Source organism: Ruditapes philippinarum, unplaced genomic scaffold (genome assembly GCF_026571515.1).
Source record: "Ruditapes philippinarum isolate M1 unplaced genomic scaffold, ASM2657151v2 ctg627_1_1_1_1, whole genome shotgun sequence".
NCBI classification, from domain to species: domain Eukaryota; kingdom Metazoa; phylum Mollusca; class Bivalvia; order Venerida; family Veneridae; genus Ruditapes; species Ruditapes philippinarum.
This window is the reverse complement of record NW_026854864.1, coordinates 284,689-300,835: the sequence shown is the minus strand read 5'-3', so window position 1 is coordinate 300,835 and position 16,147 is coordinate 284,689. Positions and strand designations below refer to the sequence as shown.

The 16,147-nt window shown below is 32.6% G+C and overlaps 1 protein-coding gene across 2 annotated transcripts; it reads left to right on the top strand.

The window, feature by feature from the left end:
* The first annotated feature begins 154 nt into the window (after positions 1-154).
* LOC132741347 (E3 ubiquitin-protein ligase RMND5A-like) lies at positions 155-15,795 on the top strand. Of its 2 annotated transcripts, none has more exons than XM_060729495.1 (9): positions 155-332; positions 2,345-2,490; positions 3,168-3,305; positions 4,120-4,220; positions 6,508-6,674; positions 7,188-7,353; positions 9,755-9,857; positions 10,534-10,718; positions 13,814-15,795. In XM_060729495.1, the coding sequence occupies exons 1-9, from the start codon at positions 197-199 to the stop codon at positions 13,875-13,877; spliced, it is 1,206 nt and encodes a 401-aa protein (XP_060585478.1). In that variant the 5' UTR covers positions 155-196; the 3' UTR covers positions 13,878-15,795. The 2 variants fall into 2 exon arrangements, with proteins under 2 accessions (XP_060585478.1, XP_060585479.1); XM_060729496.1 differs by having other exon boundaries at positions 156-332; positions 10,534-10,688.
* The last annotated feature ends 352 nt before the right edge of the window (positions 15,796-16,147 follow it).

Genomic DNA, 16,147 nt, shown 5'->3' with positions numbered 1-16,147 from the left:
AACAATCGTTGTAGTCTAGAATCAATTATTAAAAGTTTATGTTTAAAAGCCGCGAGATGTTTAAGTCTACAAATTTTGTATTTTTTTCTTCCAATAGATGGTGGCGACTTTTGGTAAATATCTTATACATTGCCCAAATAAGACAAGTGGAGTTACATCCCTTGGAGAAAAAAAAAGAAAAACAACAACAACAAAAATGGATTCTTGTATGACAGTAGAACGAGAAATAGACAAAGTTTTAACTAAGTTTGGGGGCCTCCATGATCACTCCGTTGACACGATAGAAGATTTCATAACTTCTCTTGAAAATATTCGTAAAGAGCTAGCCGAGGGTAAGTAAAACAGTCTAAGAATCCTTACAGATGTTGTTTTGTTTGTAAACAAAGGCCAAATTCAAAGGTGGAAATTTCCCTTTTGTGTTGTTTATCACATTGTCATGCTGAATAATATGAAAAAGGCAAAGCCTCAAAGCGAGCTTTACTTTCTTTTACCGTAAAATAGTTTAAAATAATTGTTCATTTTTCTTTTATATTTTCCGTTTTAAAATTGTCATTCGGTATTTTATACACTGCTTCCGTTTATTCTGGTTCCCCTTTCTATTATGGTTCCTATATAAGTGCGCAGGACACCAGTCTACGCTTCCATTTTCAATCAGAGCACATCGACTTTTATCGTTATCTTGTAATGCGAAAAGTTGCAATGTGTCAATTCGGTACTTCGGACAAAAGTTTTCAAAACCATCACTTAGCAGGTACTCGTGTTGCGGCATCTCGTCAAGCTCGCTATTGATATGAAAGTAGACAAAGGCTGTGAACGGGAAAGTCAGATAAATAATTCTTCATTTCTTATTTTATATGTTTTGTTTTAATGGTGCCATTCGGTATAATTTTCATGCACTCCCTCCATTTCCATTTTAAGCACCAACCAAATATTCTTAAGCGGAAAAGTTGCGTTTTGTATGTAATTGAAAAACCCAGCCGTTTAACATTGAGTTACATTACAAATGTCGGCGCCCTGCCCCAACAAGAAATGAAAGGATGTGTACTCTATCAAGACAGACATTCTGAGGTATCCCACAGTATTTCTGCCAGACTAATTTTTTGGGGGGTCATTCGTGCCACTCTGTATAAAAATATGGGTGTCATTTGAGATTATTAAGGGTCAAATTTTAAAAAAGTAAAAATAACAAAAGTGAATCTGAGAACTGTATGAGTTCACATGTTAACTTCAATTTCTCATTTTTTGCGGAAGAACCCAGGCTTATTTTCATTAAAACATTTAACCTGTCAGACGTCTGCTTTTTGCAGTAACTTTGATATTTTGGCCACTAAAGCAGAGATGTAGATAACATTGTTATCTATGTCTCTAAATAAAGCCCATATCTTTCGTGGCTTGTTTGCCATTGTGAGAAAAGCGTCTGCATGCACTAATGGCTCGTTTACTCACACTGTACATGTCTAAATCCCGGATACCGTGACTGAACGGTTAAATGTTGTGCCGATAACGATTAGGTTAGCAATTTATACATACCCGCAGTTACCGGAAATAAATAAATTTCTGATGGCCATTTCGAATACTCAAACAATAATTGCCAATTTAAATGGGATGGCGCTAATAATAGGAGAAATAACTTACCTCACATACGCACTTGTAAGACCCATCCCTTACTTCAGGCTCATGATTTGGGGATTTTTATGAAGACCCTCATAATTATAAGATGTGGTCATATTTTGGCTGTGCAAAATCCGCCGACAATTCATCAGTTTTTGACAAAGTGCCAACTCAAATTTTACTAAGACAAAAATGAATTTTAGACATGTCTGTATCAGTCTGCTTAAGTAAACATCGTCTAAAAATTTGTCAGTCTAGACAACATCTACGCTACTGTCTATTTATGTAAGAATAGAAATAATTTTATTACGATTTTTGTAACATTTCTAAATTATTTTTTTAGAAATGTTACAAAAATCGTAATAAAATTATTCCTGATAAGCTGTAAATTCAAATGATGATTCAAAAGTTCTATATGTGAGTCACAATCACTTTAACACTTATACACATAGCCTTTAAAGCTTAACCTGAAGTCTAGATGCAGGCAACTTCATAGAAATATTTTTGAAGAAAAAAAATTATCAGCCAAAAATATTTTTTAGCTTAGTTAACTATTGGTAGTCATATTTCATACATACTATGCTTTATTCAGGGATATATCAGGTGCCCACTTCTGCAAGTGTATCTAGCTGGATAGGTGCCATATGACCTTTGCAGTGTTGTTTTCACTAAAGTCCTAAAATTACATTTAAGAAAGTAATTTATGATATAAGAGATAATGCTTTATGTACAGGCCCAGCTGATGGAGAAGTACAGGTGACACAGTCATTGGTGATGAATCAAGCCTTACATAGAGTACAGGAAGCCACAAGTAGGATGGGTCAAGAACACAAAGATCTTCACAGTACTGTTTCTAAAGTTGGCAAAACTATTGACAGGGTATGTGCTTATTGAACTTTTTCCAGTGTCAAATATTTTTTAGGGGAGGGGTCTGGAAAGGAAGGCAGTATCTGTTGAAAATTCAAAGTCTAAATTTCCTGCCATCAAGACTTAGTGGAAAGTAATGAAATTTGTGATGGACAAATGGAGGAAAATGTTGAAATGTGATGAACTTTATAGATATTTTTGTAGATTAAGTCATTGATTGACTGACTGGAACATTTAAGTATGATTTAATTTCATGCTTACATATATTGAATTTTAATTTAAAGACCACTACATTGTTAAAAAGCAGTTCAAATCAAGTACATGTAATCCATAGTACCATAAAACAGTGTTCGAAATTAGCAGTAGTCCTATAGCCCCAGACTACTAAATTTCTCCTCGGGCTACCAACTGTTCACAGTTACAAGCCCGACCAGGCTACTGTATTTTCAGAGGCAATATAAACAACTGTTTTGAACAAATGAATCATGGTAGTAAAATGTCTTTTGGGCTAGTGAAATATTCCATTCTGGTAGTCCGACCAGCCTAGTCGATTTAAATTCTAATTTCTTACACTGATAAAAAGTCTACAATGACTTTTTAAGTTTGAAAATGATTTTCTTTTCACAATATGAAAGTTAGAAGACAAAAATTATTCACAGGAACATGAATATATTGAATGCCAATTTCAGAATTTTGTATCAGAGTTTAGTGCAGTATTTACAGAAGGTTCATTTGAAAATGATGAAACTCAGATGCTTCTCAATGAAATCATTTGTGAGCATTTCCTAAGGCAGGGAAAGCTGGACATAGCAGAAGCTCTAAATGAGGTAATTCATGCATATTTTTAACTTTACTGTTTTTTTACTAGCTAAGGTGTCATGGGCATAAATTAGTTTTGTCTGTATCGAAGAAAATGTCAAGCTTTTATAATCACTGCATTATCATTGATGAATTTCTACAAAACTTTAATGTAGCCCACACTTTAAAAGTTGAAGCATGAACAAGAAACTTAGAATACTTAACATGACAAGGAGTAGTTGTTAGACAAGGGGATTCTGAAAGCATTGTTTTTAGAGTTATGCCCCTTTTCTAACAACTGTACAAGTCATGTACTTAGAATTTTTGTCAAAATGGGTTATTGATATTTGTTGTTTTTTTAATCATCCAACTTTTTCATCAATCCTTAAAGGTATTTATCTATGGTTTAAATACTAGGTGTTTTTGACCATCAAGTTCACTTGTAAGCTAATGTACATATCTCTTATTGTGGAATTGTTATCATTGAACCATAATGTCAAAAAAGTTGTGTATGAAAAACCTTTTTTCCCGAGAACAGTGACATTGTATAAGTGTATATGATGCTTTGATACTTATAATATAAAAATGTAAGTACCGGTATCTTTGGTGAACTTAAAGAATTTCTTCAGAGCACATGATTTACTAGCAAGCTTTAGAAAAGTAGTGCACCCTGTCCATCTGTCAGCTGTTGTTAAGACTTAAATAAAAAATCTTATGATTTTTTGTTCCCTTAATTTCTTTAAAGTTTTGTGTATTTGTTGTTATTTACTTATAATTGCAAAGATGAAATTAGATATTAGATTATATTACTAATCTCTGACTTATTTCTGAATTTTCTTTAAGGAGGCAGATCTCAATCTAGACCCTGTTCAAATGGAGCCATTTCTAGAACTACACAGAATTTTAGGGGCTTTGAAACGCAGAAATCTTCAACCTGCTCTCAGGTTTGTATAACAATTGGATTTAACTCAATACAAGATTGGAGCAGTACCTCTAGAAGCTTGCAGAAATCATGATCACAAAATAGACAAATATTGTTTTTTTCCGCCAATTTTTACATTTTTCATTTAACATCATACATAAAGATGAATTAGACCTTTTGAAGTTCATTCCGTTGTGTAAGAAGGCAAGATTTTAGCATTTAATCATTCAAGCGCCTTGTCCGGTATATACTGGAATACGGTATTTAGTGTGCTGCTCCAATCTTTTTAGCTCACCTGAGCATGCTCAGGGTGAGCTTTTAGGATCGATGATTGTCCGTCGCCCGTTCACATTTAGTTGTTAACACTCTAGCGGTCGCATTTTTGCCTCAATCATCATCAAACATGGTCAGGATGCTTATCTAGTTGATAGCTCGGATGAGTTCGAACATGGGTCATCTCGGATGAAAAAGTAGGTCACTGGAGCTAAAAATAGAAAAACCTTGTTAACACTCTAGCGGTCACATTTTTGCATCAATCATCATCAAACTTGGTCAAGATGCTTGTCTAGGTGATAGCTGGAATGAGTTGGAACATGGGTCATCTCGGATGAAAAAGTAGGTCACCGGAGCTAAAAATAGAAAAACCTTGTTAACACTCTAGCGGTCACATTTTTGCATCAATCATCATCAATCTTGGTCAGGATGCTTATCTAGTTGATAGCTCGGATGAGTTAGAACATGGGTCATCTCGGATGAAAAAGTAGGTCACCAGAGCTAAAAATAGAAAAACCTTGTTAACACTTTAGCGGTCACATTTTTGCATCAATCATCATCAAACTTGGTCAGGATGCTTGTCTAGGTGATAGCTCGGATGAGTACGATTATTGGTCATCTTGGATGAAAAAGAAGGTCACCGGAGCTCAAAAAAGAAAAACCTTGTTAACACTCTAGCGGTCACATTTTTGCATCAATCATCATCAAACTTGATCAAAGTCCTTGTCTAGGTGATAGCTGGGATGAGTTCGAACATGGGTCATCTCGGATGAAAAACTAGGTCACAGGAGCTAAAAATAGAAAAATCTTGTTAACACTCTAGTGGTCACAATTTTGACTCAATTGTCATCAAACTTGGTCAGGAAACTTGTCTAGGTCATTGCTGGGAATAAATCGAACATGGGTCATCTCGGATGAAAAACTAGGTCACAGGAGCTAAAAATAGAAAAATCTTGTTAACACTCTAGTGGCTACTGTTGTGATCCAAATATTCTGTTAATTGGTCTGAAAGTTTGTTTTGATGATTTCTAAGTCAAGTTCGACCATGGGTCATCTTGGATGAAAAACTAGGTCACACCGCCCAAATATGGAAAAACCTTGTTAACATTCTAGTGGTCACATTTTCGACTCAATTATCATCAAACTTGGTCAGGATGCTTGTCTAGGTAATTGCTTGGATGAGTTCGAAATCGCATGTGAAACTAGGTCACCGGAGCTAAAAATAGAAAAATCTTGTTAACACTCTAGTTGCTACTGTTTTGATCCAAGTATCCTGGAAATTGGTCTGAAAGTTTGTTTTGATGATTTCTAGGTCAAGTTTGAATATGTGTCACCTGGGTAAAAAACTAGGTCGCACTGCTCAAATATGGATAATCCTTGTTAACACTGTAGTGGTCACATTTTTGACTCACCTGTCATGAGACTTAGTCAGAATGCTTGTCTAGGTTATTGTTTGGATGAGTTTGATAAGTCAGGTGAGCGATCTAGGGCCATCATGGCCCTCTTGTTTTTAGTACATCATGTCAACTTTTAAATGAAGCTAAAGAATCCAATGCAAATATGAAAAAATAGAATTACAATGTATTTTTAATAGATACAATATACAATGTATGTAATTTTATTGTAAAAAGAATCTCGTAAGACATAAAAAATTGAATTGGTCAGTCATAATGATGTATGGAATATTATGACATTCAATGTAACAAATCATTACTTGTAAAAAAAATTGATTTTGGTTGAAAGATAAGTTGGAAAGCTACAAAAGTCCAATGAAGACTTGAAGTGTTTTTAGTCTTTCACCTTGAGTTTTAGCTTGAAAATGAAATCTTGATTCTACAAGGGGTAGTCCTTATGAAAGTTAATTTAAAGCCCCCTTCTTTATGTTAATCTTATTTGCTTCTCCTAGGCTGTGACAAAACATGATATAACACAGTTGCATACTGGCTCATATTGCTCTTATAATGAAATATGAAACTGTCATGAGCTCTACATGTATCATGTATGTAAATTCAAGTGTTTTTCTTGTGTTTTTCTAGTTGGACAGCTGCTAACAGGGACAGCTTACAGAACCAGGGAAGTAATCTTGAGTTTAAGTTACACAGATTACAGTTTATTGAACTAGTTTCTCAGACAACACAGAATCAAACACAGGTGTTACAGTATGCCAAAAACTTTGCAAAATTTGCTGACAAACATGCAAGAGGTATATACATAGTTCCCTCCTTTTTCATTTAGACATGACCACTTCTGCAGTGTAGTAGATTATGCTCAATTAACATTATGGTGATACTGTACAGAGGTACATTGTTGTATTAAGAGTATCTTAATTTAAGGTACCTGTGAGATGTGTACTGCAAAATTATTATTGTTTCATGTTTTTTGTGGATAGGTCACTCCACAAATTTAAGATTCAATAAAATTTCATTTCATCTTCTGTAAGATTTTTTTACATTATATTATTTGCATATTATGTTTTTCACAAAAATAGACAGTCCACAAACTTTCGAACCCATGAGACAGAGCCACGAAATTACATACACACAAAATTAAGTGAAATCATTGTAAATGTTTGATGGGATCTAGTTTTGGAAATCCATGAGACCCATGTACAACTCTGATACCAAGGTATTTTTATGATGATACATAAATTACAGAACAGTTGTTTTGTGTAAATAAAGTTGTTTTTTTCACAATCTTTGAATTGTTTATTTTTCAGAGGTACAGGTGTTAATGGGAAGTCTTTTATACATGAAGCAGGGAATTCACACATCACCTTACGCATTTTTGTTAGACCCTATATATTGGGAGGAGATATGTGACGTATTTACTCGAGACGCCTGTGCCCTCATGGGAATGTCAGTAGAAAGTCCTCTCAGTGTCAGGTATTTGAACAAAATGTTATGAAATTGTTTCATAAATGGGGAACAGAAATATATCAGAAAATTTAGAATAATGGAAGTACATTGTACAATAAAAGCACTACAGAGCAATCTGCTGTAAAGCAATGACTTGTAGTCAGACTTTATACAATAAATTTAACCCTCTATAGAGCAATCTGCTGTAAAGCAATGACTTGTAGTCAGACTTTACAATAAATTTAACCCTCTACAGAGCAATCTGCTGTAAAGCAATGACTTGTAGTCAGACTTTACAATAAATTTAACCCTCTACAGAGCAATCTGCTGTAAAGCAATGACTTGTAGTCAGACTTTACAATAAATTTAACCCTCTACAGAGCAATCTGCTGTAAAGCAATGACTTGTAGTCAGACTTTACAATAAATTTAACCCTCTACAGAGCAATCTGCTGTAAAGCAATGACTTGTAGTCAGACTTTACAATAAATTTAACCCTCTACAGAGCAATCTGCTGTAAAGCAATGACTTGTAGTCAGACTTTACAATAAATTTAACCCTCTACAGAGCAATCTGCTGTAAAGCAATGACTTGTAGTCAGACTTTACAATAAATTTAACCCTCTACAGAGCAATCTGCTGTCAAGCAATAACTTGTAGTCAGACTTTACAATAAATTTAACCCTCTATAGAGCAATCTGCTGTAAAGCAATGACTTGTAGTCAGACTTTACAATAAATTTAACCCTCTACAGAGCAATCTGCTGTAAAGCAATGACTTGTAGTCAGACTTTACAATAAATGTAACCCTCTATAGAGCAATCTGCTGTAAAGCATTGACTTGTAGTCAGACTTTACAATAAATTTAACCCTCTACAGAGCAATCTGCTGTAAAGCAATGACTTGTAGTCAGACTTTACAATAAATGTAACCCTCTATAGAGCAATCTGCTGTAAAGCAATGACTTGTAGTCAGGCTTTACACAATAAATTTAACCCTCTACAGAGCAATCTGCTGTAAAGCAATAACTTGTAGTCAGACTTTACAATAAATGTAACCCTCTATAGAGCAATCTGCTGTAAAGCAATGACTTGTAGTCAGACTTTATACAATAAATTTAACCCTCTACAGAGCAATCTGCTGTAAAGCAATGACTTGTAGTCAGACTTTACAATAAATTTAACCCTCTATAGAGCAATCTGTTGTAAAGCAATGACTTGTAGTCAGACTTTATACAATAAATTTAACCCTCTATAGAGCAATCTGCTGTAAAGCAATGACTTGTAGTCAGACTTTATACAATAAATTTAACCCTCTAGTCTATAGAGCAATCTGCTGTAAAGCAATGACTTGTAGTCAGACTTTATACAATAAATTTAACCCTCTACAGAGCAATCTGCTGTAAAGCAATGACTTGTAGTCAGACTTTACAATAAATTTAACCCTCTACAGAGCAATCTGCTGTAAAGCAATGACTTGTAGTCAGACTTTATACAATAAATTTAACCCTCTACAGAGCAATCTGCTGTAAAGCAATGACTTGTAGTCAGACTTTATACAATAAATTTAACCCTCTATAGAGCAATCTGCTGTAAAGCAATGACTTGTAGTCAGACTTTACAATAAATTTAACCCTCTACAGAGCAATCTGCTGTAAAGCAATGACTTGTAGTCAGACTTTATACAATAAATTTAACCCTCTATAGAGCAATCTGCTGTAAAGCAATGACTTGTAGTCAGACTTTACAATAAATTTAACCCTCTACAGAGCAATCTGCTGTAAAGCAATGACTTGTAGTCAGACTTTACAATAAATTTAACCCTCTATAGAGCAATTCTTTTAAGAAACTTTGTTTCCCAAAGGGTGTTTCTATGTGGGGATTGTACTGATATGTTGTAAAATGTTTCAATTAGTAAATTGAGAATAATGGTAGTTATATTTAAAACCAAAATAGATCTGCATATAATATGTACTTATATACTACATGTGTATTTGCACATTTGTGCAGTCTGACCAGTTTGTACTAATTCTAATTATTAGCTTGACTATTCAAGGAATAAGGAGAGCTATTGTACTTACCCAGGCATTGCTGTCACACTTTAGATAAGATTTTGTGTGCAAGTTGTTATCTCCAAAACATTTGAAGGGAATAGGTTGAAACTTCCCTCTCTCTTATTTGAGAGCATAATAGGTCATTCTTTAATGCCCATATTTCTAACATGGATTTTAAGAAAATTATGACCTTGTTTGTAATTAGAAAATTCTTGTTTTACTATCAAGCACTGAGAATAGTCGAACACACTGATCTACAGACAGCTCTTGTTTAATTTCTATAATCCAAAAAATGATAAAACTGATAAAATTGACAAGGCTACATAATGTTCATATAAGATATTCAGCATGTTAAGGGTGAACGCGTGTATATTTCAGTATCCGTGCAGGATGTAGAGCTTTACCACCATTATTGAATATACGTCAGGTAATGCAGCAACGGCAGGTGTCAGGAGTATGGACCAGTAAAGATGAATTACCGGTATTTTGTCATTTATTTTATCATTTATCATCATACCTAGAACCTAAAAGACCCAAGCAATTTGGATACTGTGCATTAGTGAAATTCTGTTTTATTGGGTTTTTAAAAAATCATGACAACAGACACATTGTGGACTTGGAATGATCATTGATCCAATTTTTGTGAAAATAGGAGTTAATAACATATAGAAAACAGGTGTGGTAACTGAATTAGTCTAATGAAGGTGTAAAAACACTAGCTACCAACTATGCTTACTTGTCTATGCCACATTCATTGTGCCAGGCAAGTCTGCAAATATCTGTATAGTCTAACTATTCTTTATAATGCAATTTTTTGCTTTCTTTGTTTTAAAGAGGACTAGAGCTTTGATTAACCATTATAACTTGGAAGAATTTCAATTTTTAAATGGTAATATTGAGACGCTAGCAGCACAGAGTTTGAAAGACTACATAAACCTGCCACTTTGTTTTATATGAATAGATGATATAAAATTTTTAATGTAATTTGCTCAATATTTGTTTGATAAGACAAAGAAATTTCAGAAACACAAAGTAGAATTTCGCTGGGTTAAGTCTTCTTATTCAGACATTCTGAGAGCCCTCTGATTTATTTATTTTCAATGATAAAGTAGCTTGATTCATATTTCTGATCAGGTTTTTGTTTTATTTGTTTCTAGGTTGAGATAGATCTTGGCAACGAGCATCGTTATCACTCTATATTTGCGTGCCCAATTCTCCGCCAACAAAGTACCGAACATAACCCACCTGTACGACTGATCTGTGGTCATGTGATCTCACGGGATGCGTTACACAAACTTGCCTCAGGAAACAAGTACGTGTCACAGTTTGGAGTTAAAACACTGTAGGTTATTTTTATAAGAACTGTGTCAAGGTGGAAAGCGTGGTAATACACTTTATTTTTGACAGAAAATCGGTATCACTCGGTATTATAATATTGTTTTGTATAACTTTTGAAATTTTGAAAAATGGCCTCAATCAGATATTAAAATAAAGATTCATGAAAACAGGATATGATCTAAACAGATCTGTTTAGTTAGAAATGAAAATAAAATAAAAGAGATTATAGGTAGAAAAAAGATATAATTTCTTCCATGACACAGTTCTATGTTTTATGTAGACATATGTAGACAGATATATACTGCTTGCTAAATCAAAGTAAAACTTAATAAGCTTCAACATGTATTTAATGACATGACATTGCTTGTTTTCAAATTTATATATCCATTATATTATATTCTGGACATATATATATAGATATTATGTGTAAGATGGTGACTTTAATGTTTCTAGATTTTCTGGTTTGAAAATGCAATACATGTGATAAAAAGAATCTAACATTCTTTGTCATTTCAAATTAACTTATATATAACTTGACCCAAATAATTTTTAGAGCTTGCATGAAGATCATTATGTCATTGGTTTAATGTAAGTCTATATTGTTATGACGAAGAATTAAACATTGTACATGTAATAGCTTATTGTTTAGTTTTCCCCTATTAAACAGGAACTTAGATAGTCTAACTGCTTTATACATAGAATATATGGTTTACAGATGATTTTGAAACTTGCAATGTAATTTACTAGAGTTTAATTTTACGTTTATGACAGTAATAACAAGTAATTTATGATAAGTTGACTGTGACTTGCAGTCCTGATTGTACTGGTTTATAACTTCATAGCATTGATGGAAAAGTTTATTAATTCAAGACAGATTTTTTTTATTTATTTGTGTGTGTGTGTGTGTTTGTGTTAATCATTAACTTTTTGGAATAGGAAATGACTTTCCTTAGTCACCAGTATAGAACCAAGCCAGCCAGCACATATTTATTGTCTGACCAAACTCTATACTGTTGATGGCTCATTTGATATCAAAAATCCTTAAAACTTGGAATAAACTTTTCCAAATTAAAATGAGCCGCGTCATGACAAAACCAACATAGTGCATTTGCGACCAGCATGGATCCAGACCAGCCTGCACATCCGCGCAGTCTGATCAGGATCCATGCTGTTCGCTTACAAACCCTATTACAAGTACAAGAACTGATAGCGAACAGCATGGATCCTGATCAGACTGCGCGGGTGCGCAGGCTGGTCTGGATCCATGCTGGTCGCAGACGCACTATGTTGGTTTTGTCATGACGCGGTTCAAATGTTCTTTTTTTAACCTCACAAACATGAGTAACAAATTCCTACTGCTTCTACTTTGCTTATGTGAAATGTTTACAATAAGATTTTACTGTTAAATAAGATAGTACCTGGTTTTGGAATTGTTTATTCACATAAATTAAGTATTAACTTGATAAAATTTGACTTGAAATAGTATAAAAAGAAATTTGAGAGCATTTTTATTGTTGATTTACAAGATATTGGCATTTTACAGTTGATCATTTGATCCTGATATTTTCGTAGTGAATTTCAAGTTGGAAATAAATTGGATCTGCACATATAATAACATTTTTGTCAACTTAGTCATCAATTTTAAAGCTGCTTATCTTCAGATGAGCTGGATTTTTTTCAAAATGATGTTTGTATGTCCCTCTGTATGAAATATTTTATAAATATGTACAGTATTCACAGTCCGTTGACAGCCTTGAATTATTATGCAAAATAAAATTTATCCTGTAATTAAAAAAAGTAAAACATGTTTTGGATAGTTTATGTGTAAGGATATGCATGTTGACCTGGCACTGACTATACAAGTGACTTATTATTATTGTAGCCTTCAACTGCTGTAGGTTTGAATAATTTATGTAGGTAATGAGTGTGATAAGCTAGCTTTAGTTACTTTAATTGTACAGTAGACAATATATTTACTGTTATAAAAGCAGCATGCCTCCAGATTCATGTTAATTTTCATAAACATTTTGAAAATGTATTTAAAAGTAAAATAATGTGAGGTGAACAAATAAAGTAATTTACATATTGCAATCAGCACTTACAATCCACGAAAATTATCAAAAAGTGGTTAACAGATGCAAAAACTGCACTTCCTGCGTTAGAAACGCAGTAGAAATATGGTTATAAAACACTGTAAAATCACTCTTAAACTGCACATAGCATGTAAAATATAACTTGGATTTTGAATGTTTTTTCCTTTCTTAAAAGTTTAGTGCAATTTTCTCAATATTGATTTTCTTGAAATATTTTGGCTTATCTAGAGGCGTGCAGCTTTAACACTTTCTATATAGTCAAACCTGTGGTAAAGACACCTTCAAATAAAGATCTCCGTGTAAGTAAAGGCCATTCTTTGTCACGTTTATTGGTGAAATAGAATAATTACCTTTGTTCACAGGTTTGTTTGTATATATCCATAGATATAAGCATGAATATGAAGGTAACCTGTTCTAAACTGTTCCTCATTATTTAAGAAATAGTACACAGCATTGAGAGTCTCGTCCAATTATAGTGACCTATCTGTCAGCCCGCAAACATTTAACATACTGACACCAAAGGCTGAGTTCTGTTTTGGGCTGACTGGGAGGTCACTATATTGCAATGAGGTCCAAAGTAATTTCTTATATTGTACTGCACTTTACTTGAACAAAATGGGAAAAGGTACAAGAAAAGAAATCATATTGTTTAACAAAAATCAATATTCCAAGTAAATTGTTTTGAAATTTTGGGCAGTCAGTTTGTTTTCCTCGCAGTAATACACCACTAAATTTTAGTGTTTTGATAAAAACATTATACAGCCTGCTCAGGCTGTCACTATACATTTTTGTCGGACCATTGAAATCATTGTAAATAATAAACTTTTTAAAGGCCTGCTGACATAGATAAGGAAGGAGCATAGTTATTTATGTAAGGTATAATATGAAATATTACTAACCCATACTGATTTGACAACATCTACATGTATAAAATTATACATTTATGACTATTCATATATCTTAGAATTATTGTATCAACAAAACAAAGTTTTTTTTATATTTTCAGGGTGAAATGTCCTTACTGCCCCGTTGAACAGAATCCAGATGATGCCAAAGTTGTTATGTTCTGAGTCAACAATCATCCAGAATCACTTTGATGTTGTTTGTACAGGCCCTTATATTGTGATATAGGCAATCTTTTTGCATGTTTTCTCTTAACTTAAACTTTGTTTATTTGCATTGAATGCATATAATTCATATAGTTTTTTTGTCTGCTTTTATTTGAAAAATGGCATCAAAGTTTAAAGAGAAATAATGGATAGTGGAAAGAGACAGCTGATAGTCTTTATGTACATCAGAGTACATTATTAATAATAAGTGAAAAATCATGTATCATATCAAAACTTCACTGTTAGAAATGGAAAATTGATGTTAGAGATATAATAAAAATGATTACAAAATGAGGAGAAATGGATATATCATAGAAAAAAAAGAGCACAACAGAAGAATAAAGAGTACATAATAAGAAAATATAGTACATGATAAGAAAAAAAAGCATACATTTTTTTACAATAAAAGAAAATAGAGCACATCAAAAAAAGAAAGAGTACATTTTTAGTTTTTTACAATATGTATATGATAGTGTTCATCCGTGCTGTTCTATGGAAAAATACTAACATACTTAGTGTCAAGCTTTATTTGGCTTCATTAATATTCACTTTATTACGGCAGGACTATTTAAATGAACACGGTTCTATGAAGCACTAGAAATATAGAAGGCAACTTTGAACGAAATTTGATATAGTATCGACTTTTGTTCTTCTACGAAAATTAACATAGCAACACATAATTTTTAAGAAATACAGCATTTTCATTTGATGACAAATAAAGCTGGACAATTTAAATTTCTAAGATAAACTAATTATAATTAGCAACATACTTCTTGTTTGTGTACTTCTCTATGTAAGCAAACAAAACTTGTTTTAGGAATAAATATCAGTGATGTAATAAAGAATGAATGCAAATGTGTAGTAAAATGACAAAGTTTTTTATGTGAGAGAAAATATTGTTTTTATCTTGGTCTATGTTATGTAATTTGCTGGTCAAATTGTGCTTTTTCTCTCTCTAATAAGTTTTTTTTATTGTTGCATTGCGAGAAATCGTCATTTGAATGACGTTCAAAGAGCATCATGGGATATCCATATAGAAATGTCATTGAATGTGCATTGTGTTTATGAGTATGAGAATGGTATTCAAAAACATTTAATGTTCACAATAGAATGTCATTACATGAATAACATTTATAAATCAGGATACAATAATTAAAGTTCTGAATTTTTAATAAGTAATGCAATTGGTTTTGTTCTCATGCTATCCCTTTCAGACAATATTTGTATATAATGTACCACATTTTCCTTGATTATCTATAAAACATTTAATGTGATGACTTTTTACTTTCACACTGCTGGAAATTTTGAACTTTATTAATAATAAATGTCAAGAATTTCAAATATTCTAAAAATATTGTAAGAAGCAATCAACAGATGATTATTATTCAGACTGCACGGATGTGCATGCTTGCCAGGAATTGTAGCTTTTAGCAAAGTAACATCTTACATTTGTAGTGTGGGGCAAGTAAGTGGTCTGAGTAACAGTTCAGTGATGGTGGGTCAGTTGTCCACATTTCATTAAGTACTGGTTTGACCAGAAAAAGAACATCATGTTAACATGGTATTGTCATATGACCATACAAATATTATCCAGTCTTTTATGTGTTCTATCATTTATAAAGTCAGTCTTTTTCATGTATTTCCAATTCAAACATTACAAAAAAATGCACTGAAATGATTGATAAAACATTTGCTAGTACTTTTAAATTAATCATGATGATACATTCAAGATAAAAGTAAAACTACATACTTTAATTTGAAGAATAAAATATCTACTAAATGAAATAGAGTTATGAAATGATAATAAAGGTTTATAATAAAAAGATTATTTAACAGTGATTTCATAAAACGCAATATAATTAGGCTTGATTCTAGTTAATGTTACCTATCAAACTTGCAAAGTGGCTTGTCCAATATGGTTTTAAATAGCTGGATTCTTATCCAAATATACACACATATTTTACAGAACACTGTTTAATAACCTAATACATAGATATCAAAGTTATCTATGTCCAGGTTAGTTATTTTTTCTCTGTCTTTATTCTCCATTTGTTAAATATTTTCCTTTTTATTTTGTAAAAATGCTGTATATATGATTGTATATAATTTATTGTTTTGGAGATGTTGTGATCATGAAATAATAAACATAACGTGAAAAGAAATTGTTTCTTAGTCTTGCTATGTGTCACTGATTGTTATGTAGTACAGACATTGATTTGTGATCATTTTAA

Bases quoted from the DNA above. Each gene is read 5' to 3' on its own strand.
- LOC132741347 (XM_060729495.1), top strand. From the start codon at position 197: ATGGATTCTTGTATGACAGTAGAACGAGAAATAGACAAAGTTTTAACT. The intron at 9,858-10,533 runs GTATTTTGTCAT...ATTTGTTTCTAG, and splicing joins CCAGTAAAGATGAATTACCG to GTTGAGATAGATCTTGGCAA. The intron at 10,719-13,813 runs GTAGGTTATTTT...TTATATTTTCAG, and splicing joins CAGTTTGGAGTTAAAACACT to GGTGAAATGTCCTTACTGCC.